Source organism: Ipomoea triloba, chromosome 5 (assembly GCF_003576645.1).
Source record: "Ipomoea triloba cultivar NCNSP0323 chromosome 5, ASM357664v1".
NCBI lineage: Eukaryota > Viridiplantae > Streptophyta > Magnoliopsida > Solanales > Convolvulaceae > Ipomoea > Ipomoea triloba.
In genome coordinates, this window is record NC_044920.1 from 28,761,555 (window position 1) to 28,770,234 (window position 8,680).

The window sequence follows — 8,680 nt, forward strand, 5'->3', positions numbered from 1 at the left end:
GCCCCCCCCCCCCCCCACACACACACACACTGTTTTTCTTGGAAAATTGATCCACAATGACTTTCCACTTCTAAATCAAAACATATTTAGAAGTAGAAAAACACGTCTTCATTAAACTTTGATCGTTGTGCCTAAATTTTGTATTTGCACAATCTTTTTTTTTTTTTTTTCTCGCACTTTTATCCATACTTTTAGATGCAAGTATTATGTAGTATATTGGTTTGATTTGATGGCTATGGATAAAGCCTAGTTTGCTTTGTGTATTATTCTATTTGGTGAAAAGCATTAACATTTTATTCTTACCCTTGCCGTTGCCCTGGGAAATACATTCCCTTATTAATTGAAGGTCCGGAGCTTGGCAGGAAGTCCTGATCAGTCATTTTCCGAGAGGGGATTTTCTGATGGTTTATCATGTTCTTCTGACAGCTTCTTTTCTGAATTAAGTATATCAAGTGTGCATAATGCAGTGGATGCAATAAACTCAGGTTCTCCATATGCTGGACCGGATGATTTAAACAAGAGGACTGTAGATTTTGGTCAGGGAGAAAATCAAGCCAATATGCTTAATCTGCTCGAGACATCTGTCTATGAGTCAACACAATCAGCACAATATGCGTTGAGAGACGTTTTTATTTGGGGAGAAGGGGTAGAAGGAGGGTTTTTGGAGGGAGGGGGCACGAAATTAGATGCACTATTACCCAAAGTTCTAGATTCCACGGTCATGTTTGATGTACAAATGATATCTCTAGGCCGAAACCATGCCTGCTTAGCTACCAAACAAGGCGAAGTCTTTTCCTGGGGTGAAGCAAAGCACGGGAGGCTGGGGCATAAAGTCGATATTGATTCTCCCCACCCAAAAATCGTTGTATCCCTTAACGGAATTCATGTAAAATCTGTTTCTTGTAGTGAGTACCAAACGTGTGCTCTGACAGCTTCCGGTGAAATTTATACGTGGGGCGACAATTTCTCTAATGCCGATTATGCAAGCGAAGATAGGAAGAGAAGCCATTGGTTGCCACGTAAGGTTTTGGGTTTGCTGGATGGTGTAAAAATATCATCCGTTGCTTGTGGAGAATGGCACACCGCAATTGTCTCGACATCCGGGCAATTGTTTACTTATGGAGACGGAACTTTTGGGGCGCTTGGCCATGGGAACAACAAAAGCGTTGTGTACCCAAAAGAGGTTAAATCCCTCGAGGGCTTAAGGGTGAAGTCCGTTGCATGTGGATCATGGCATACGGCTGCAATTGTTGAAATCATGGCGGGTAATTTTGAATCCAATAACTCAGTCGGGAAGCTGTTTACATGGGGTGATGGCGATAAAGGTAGATTAGGCCATTCCGATCAAGAGAATAGACTCGTACCAACATGTGTTGCGAGGCTGGTGGAGCAAGACTTCGTTCAAGTTTCTTGTGGCCGAACTTTAACTGTCGTGCTATCTAGCACGGGAAAGGTTTACACGATCGGGAGTGCTGTGCACGGGCAAATGGGTAGTCCACAAGCCAAAGATAAATCAATAACGGTTGTACAAGGGAAACTTAGAGACGAGTTTGTAAGAGAGATTTCCGCGGGATCTTATCATGTAGCTGCCTTAACATCAAAGGGTAATGTCTACGCTTGGGGGAAAGGCGCAAATGGACAGTTAGGGTTAGGTGACAGGAAAGACCGAAGCTCTCCAACTTTGATCGATGCTCTAAGAGATCGACAGGTCGAACACATTCGTTGTGGCCCGAGTTCCACAGCAGCAATTTGCTTGCACAAGTCGATATCTAGCAACGACCAATCCACCTGCAGAGGATGCAACGTGGCTTTTGGCATCACTCGGAAGAAGCATAATTGCTATAATTGCGGGGTATTATTATGTCGTACATGCTGCAGCAAGAAAAGTACAAACGCATCTTTAGCGCCCAGTAAAAGTAAACCTTTCCGAGTGTGTGATCCCTGTTTCAACCAACTTCAGAGGACTACTCATTTAGGGCCATCATCTGAGCTCGAAATATATACCCCCAGACCACTTTTTATTAATACAAGGTCATATATCGAGGAAAATGAAGAGAGGGATCAGGTGAATACTACATGTAGAATTACATCTAGCAGAAGAAAATGTTTTAGTATGAGCAGTCAATTGAATGAAAAGAAGGCAATGAATAATCAAGAAAAGGATCAGAATTTAAATCCAGTTTCTTCCGGGCCTGATTTTCCAAGATGGGGACAAGTCCCTTGCCCTCAAAGCTTTGAAAACAATCTAATAGAACACGAAAAAGTCCAGGTTCCCGAGAAGGATCCAATAGTTTCCACTTCCCCGGTTTGTTTGCTCAAGTTCCAAACGGAACCAAACAATATGCCTTCTCCTCCATTAATGCAGCCAGACTGCTCAAAATCAGATGATCTTCTCCTCGAAGAGGTTCAGTCACTAAGAAATCAGGTAATTTCTTGTACTCTGCATTCAAGTATGAATTTTGAAGATGAGTTTTATTGTTGACTGATTAAAGATCTCAACCTGTTATAGTTCGAACAAATCTACTGATTAAAGAAAGATTTTGTATATTCATGACATGAATTTGTCAATTATTTATAGGAATCATAATACCAATGTATATGCAATCTATTAATTAAAATCACAAGTACCAATGTATAGTTGGAGTTTGAATCTGCTATCTGTAGAGACTTGGTGAAGTGGGATTAATTAGTAATTACACATTTTCCTCTACAAAATAAAATGGAAATTTGCTCTCTCAATTTTGACTCGGTGTATATATTGTTTACTTGCACTGAACTCTGGTTAAATTGGATACTTCTTGCTTTTGCCTGAATAATAATAGGTTGAGAGTCTTAAAAAGCTATGTCAGTCGAGAAATGAGAAAATTCAAGAATGTCAACAAAAACTCGAGGAAGTTTGGTTATTGGCAAAAACAGAAGCAACCAGGAGGAAAGCAGCACAGGAAGTTATAAAAGCTTTGTCATCAAGGGTAATCTTTCTGTTTAATATTTTTTCGTGATACCTCATTTGCTTAGATGAATACAATCATTCTCGGAAATTTTTTGTAGTGTTGGTCTATACAAGATTTCCGTTTTAGTACCAAACTCTTATGATTGCGTCACATTCCCTAATAGATACTCATATCATTTAAGAAAATTATCACTTAATTCACGTTAACCTCAAAGCTTAGTAGCAAAAGAAAGCAAACAATCTCTGATGTACATCCGATTTCTTGCAGCTTCAGTCCATGTCAGAGGGTCTCTCTGTGGGAAGAGAAACGAAAGATCAGGATAGTGGACATTCATCGGTTGATGATGCTAGTGGAAATTCGTTGCCTACTAAAATACTGCGAATAGATGCAAGGAAAACGGATAGTCTTTGTAGTTCTCCAATTATTTTCTCGAGTACTTCAAGATCCTTGCGTAACAAGGACGACTATGGACAGTCTATGTCGGGGGAGGAGTCGTGTCTAACCGAGGCAGATTTTGGACAAGCTGCAGGAATGGTATCATCCACGCCCGAATGGGTGGAACAGTATCAACCCGGTGTCTATATTACACTTAGAACTTCGCCAATTGGAGAGAAGACGACTCTCAAGCGAGTTAGATTTAGGTAATTTTCTAAACACATCTAATTTATAGCTTTATATCTTCCATGTCAGGTAGAAGAACATCCTTTTAGGTGAAACATAGTTTTATGGTCTTGATTTTTTCAAAGCCTAGGTAGTTTTTTTTTGTTGGATGACAAGGAAAATTTGCAGTCGCTACCTGAGGGGTATGCACTGGGTAAATTCTTTCTTGTGACCCTAGCCGACAAAGGACTGAGGTAAATCAGTCTAGGTTGTTTGATCGGCTCCCGAGGGGTACGCATTGGGTAAATCCTGCCTTGTAACCCTAGCCGACAAAGGACTGAGGTAAATCAGTCTAGGTTGTCCATAGTTGATCGGTTCAACCAAGAAGGCCAATAGGCCGCTTCCATTGGCAGTTGAACTTATAACATTGTAATTATCAAGTTAACAGTCTGACCAATTTAGCTGGGTTACCTAGCTCGGTAGTTTTGTGCATGTTTCATGGAGATTTTAAGTCATGTGCATATGTTGATGATGTTTTGCAGCCGGAAAAAGTTCACGGAGAAGGAAGCGCAGAGGTGGTGGAATGAGAACCAGCTAATTGTATACCAGAAGTACAATGCTGATAGATATTCAGAATTGAACCAACGTATATAGATTTTTTTTTTTTGAATATTTTAAAAATTTTACACTATTTCACAATGTAATTTAGTTCACTTCTGAATTATGCACGTGAATGGATGATTATTCATTATGACTTATTTTTTTGAAATATAAAGATCATCTTCATCAACTTGTATCTGAACATAATACAATGGGGGAGGGAGAAAGTATGTTGTTATAATATATGTATATATAAATGTAAGAATATTAGTTAAATTTGTAATATTATATATAAAATATATATCTGTTTCCAAAAAAAAAAATATATAAAAAATATATTTTTTAAAAAGTTTGATTAAGCTCGCAAAATTTGACAATTACTCAAATCAAACATTTGTTGAATTTAATCCAAATAATTCACGAATAGTCAATTGTGATATCATGGATCAGGATCTACATTGCATTGTATAACGTTCATATTATGTGCGCATTTAACATATTATGTGCCTTTAATTATGTGCCTACTACGTACAATTAACGTATTATATATTTTTAGTTAACACCAAAGAGCAACCCAAACAATAATTTTTGTTGGGGTTTTATTTTAACTTTTTGATGATGTGGAAGAAAGAGATAGTATGTATAGGAGTTTGAAATGGATGAGTTTTGAAAAAATTCACCAGTTATGAGTCGTGGATAAGAGTAAGTGGTGAAAGTATAAGATAGATTCAGTGAGAAATGTAATCACCCGACTTATTATCATCCCTTATCTAAGGTTTGATATACTTATGTGGGTCCATTCAATGGATTGAAATTTGGACATCTACTAGAAGCTAGCAATTTGTGTTTGCCAAATTGGAGTCTAATGATTCTTTCACACCTGCCCTGCCCAAACCCACACTCACTTTTTTGTTTTTGTTTTTGTTTTTGGGAAATGAAATAGGTGGTCTTCAACTCAAGTGAAATCTGAGTCAAAGGTAGCAGGATCATTGATAAAAGCAATAAGGGAATTGAAATGGAGATGTAAGTTGATTGCAACTTTATCCATTACTATTGTTCAGCTCAGCTCAGCTGGCTTTTATTGACTTTAAATGCGTGTAAAAAGCCCCCAAACCAGTCAATAATTACCCATTTTATGTCTACATATAAAGTGGGAAAAGTAGTCTATTATCTTTATGCATGAAAGACAATTCCTCTTAATCATTATCATCCAACACCATAACACTGACTAGTTTCAATTCTACCCTAACACATTTTGTCTCCAAATCTATTGGATTGGATTCTTTTGCTCATTATAAGGAATAACATATATGCATTATTTTCTTTTTAAAATTTATTTATTTGTTCTCATTTTTCGTCTCACCTCATATTACAAATATAATCTAAGCACCTCCCTTATGAGTTTTAATAAGGTAAATACATGCATTCCAAAGACTCAGACTCGAGATCTTTTGTTAAGTTGATAGAGACCTAACTACGCCATTTGATTCAACCATGCAAGTGTAGCCGTTGTACTAAGCATGCCTAATAACAAATTAAAGAAATAAATTAAAGGGAGAAACCTCACTTAATTAAGGCTTATTTCCAACAACAGTGTGGTATTCGATTCCTGCTGTCATGAATATATATATTTGTGAGTTTGGATTTGGATTTCACTCCTTGAAACTAGATTGGCATGATTTACCTTATCATGGGCCTGAGGCGGATTCATGGAGTCCAGAATATAGTTCGACAAAGGCAAGAAACTTGAATTATCAAAAGAAAAAAAAATAGAGGGGCAACTAACTTTAAAAGAAATCATTTTTTTTTTCCTTCAAGCACTTGATATGATTAAAAAAAATCCTGTCATTTTTCCACATATATGATAAATTTCACCTAATTATTATCACCAAAGTTTATTAATTCACAAATAAAAGTAGTAAGAAAAAATAATGTAAACATTATTTTCTTGCTAGAACAAAATTATTTCAAAGACCTTATTATTGAGTGATATAAACTTATTATGATGATTTTAGTATCAATATCATGATCAAGTAGTATAGTTGTGACTCTTTTAAATGGAATGTCACAAGTTCGAACATAACTGAGTCAGAGTCCATAGTACTAAAAGAAAATAATAAATCGAAAGAATGGTATAGGTCCAATAGCAGTAGACAGATTTTGTAACAATAGTTACTATGCTTTTAAGTTATTTATGATTAAAGAAAACTAAATATATATGTTTTCTGGTTTATTCCCAAACCTCTTTTGGGCTGTAGATTCATGTGACGTCCGTGTTTTTCATTCAGACACAAAAAGAAGAGTTCCAACCCATTCTTTCGGCATATGTTTCTATTTTTGTTGGCACAGAAAGAATTAAAGCTATTAATTCTTTAATCAATTATTTCAATATTATATATGATGAACAATATATATTATTATATAACAAATAAAAATATTATTATTAATATTATTAAGTTAATTATGAAAATCGTTGTTCAAACTTCTTTTCCTTTTCTCAGAAGTGGAAACTCTTTTTGGACCTTCTGATTGTTTCTTCGAGTTTTCCAATTTCAATTGTTTAATCCAATGCAATCATTAGTGATTTTAAAGAATTAGGAATATATGAAGATTGTATCATTCAAAATGTGTGTGAATAGTGAGACTACTTTAATATCTCTATGATTAATTTTGCAATCTCTTTTCATATCAATTTAAAATTATTAGATTTGAGAATCACAAAAGAAAAAAAAATCAAATAATCATTCAGTGCAATTTAATTTTTTTTTTATTGTGTAAAAATTCTTTCAATATTTTCGAGACATCTAATTTATCTATTATGTGAGAAAATTAATTTTGAACTAATAATTTAAACGGTCATCATGGGATCTTATATGAATCACTTAAATTAATTTGGGTCGATTGAGTACTCTTAATATTATTAAAATATAAAATTAACTTAATTACCTGATACAGTGATACATCAGACAATGAATTTTGAACTAGTAATGTAAAAATTTATGAGATTTTATATGATTTTTTTACGACATCGTCTCGCATAAGATCAATTGTTTCTAAAAAATATTACATGTCTCGATATAATTTCATGCATGTATGTAAGACGATCTCATACAAAACCAATAATTTAGGCAGCCACGAAATTTTTTTATGAATCATTTATCATTGGTGAAACTAAGAACTTGAAAACATTTAAGTATATGTACGTATATAATAAGATTAAGGAGAACCCAAGAAAAGGGAAAAGCACAAAAAGATTGATTGATGAAAAGGAAAAGAGGAGGAAGAATTTTGGCATCTATCTAAATTATATAATAAACATATATGTACGTATATTATACGTATACATCAAACATAAATACAGTGAGATAGAAGGGATCATATAGATATTATATTGACAAAGACTGCAAGCCTAGGTAGAGACTTGATCCTGTCCCACCTATCCATGCCACCTTGGCACTTTTTATCACGTGGCAAAAGTAGGCCCCATCGTGATTGCCCCTATATTTACTGCTTTAATTTTCTTTTTCCTCGCCGATTTCGATCTGTCAGTTAATCTGTCCCAATCCACCACCCTTAGCTTCATGTATCTTTCACGACTTCAATTCAAGCTAATCTACTAACATGGCTTCTTCAATTCATGCTCCTATATATGCATTCATTAATGCATTTATTTCTTCATTTTTGCTTTCATAACAAATCGTGCACCATTCAATATATATAAGCTAAGGAATAAATGCATTCATCCAGTTGAGTTAATAAAAGCTAAAAAAAATAAATAAATAAAATAAAGAAAAAAAAATAATAATGCGTTTTTGTAATTACTATGATGTACTGACTAATATATTATGATGTATCGAACTTGAGTACAGTTTTACAAATTATGAAGGAATTGCCACATATTAGTTGGTGCATTCTAAAATTTGACCTAATGCATGCAATGTAATAATTGTGAAAATGTTACTGTATTTTTCTCAATTTTCATGATTTTTCCCGCCATTGATCAATCAATATACATAAATGAGATTATTTCACATTTGTATACAAAGCATCATTATCATTTTAACATACCCATATTTGTGTGTGTGAATGATCAAATTAGAACAACTTCCCAATAACTGCATATTAAATTTAACTGTCAATCTGTGTTGATCAAAAAGCTATAAAATAAGGAAAAAAACGATGATATTTTGATAAATATTACAAACTTAAAGTGCCCACAGCGCGTAACAACAAATTAAATAGTGCAATCACTAATATGTATCATTTCGTATAAGTGGTTGCACCTATAAGTTGTTACATGATGCATGCTCGCAGTTCTCATGGGAAGCATGGTTCTCACTGGACCAACCTACACATATATGTATAACGAATGAGATCTTATGTGAATAAAGATTGACGTGAGAAATACGAAAATATCTTGACTATTCATCTTAAACTATGAATTGAGAAACTTTTAGACTAAAAAAAACGATGATATATATATATATATATATATATATATATATATATATATATATATATATATATAT

General features: G+C 34.4%; 1 protein-coding gene across 1 annotated transcript in view; it reads left to right on the top strand.

Annotated features, from left to right (window-relative positions):
• LOC116018986 (PH, RCC1 and FYVE domains-containing protein 1) overlaps positions 1–4,309 on the top strand; it is a 6,809-nt gene extending 2,500 nt beyond the window's left edge. Inside the window, exons 6-9 of the mRNA XM_031259040.1 lie at positions 347–2,425; positions 2,823–2,969; positions 3,219–3,592; positions 4,094–4,309. Of these exons, the coding sequence (XP_031114900.1) occupies positions 347–2,425; positions 2,823–2,969; positions 3,219–3,592; positions 4,094–4,205 (2,712 nt within the window). The 3' untranslated portion in view covers positions 4,206–4,309. The remainder of the gene's footprint in view (positions 1–346; positions 2,426–2,822; positions 2,970–3,218; positions 3,593–4,093) is intronic.
• Positions 4,310–8,680: the final 4,371 nt, after the last annotated feature.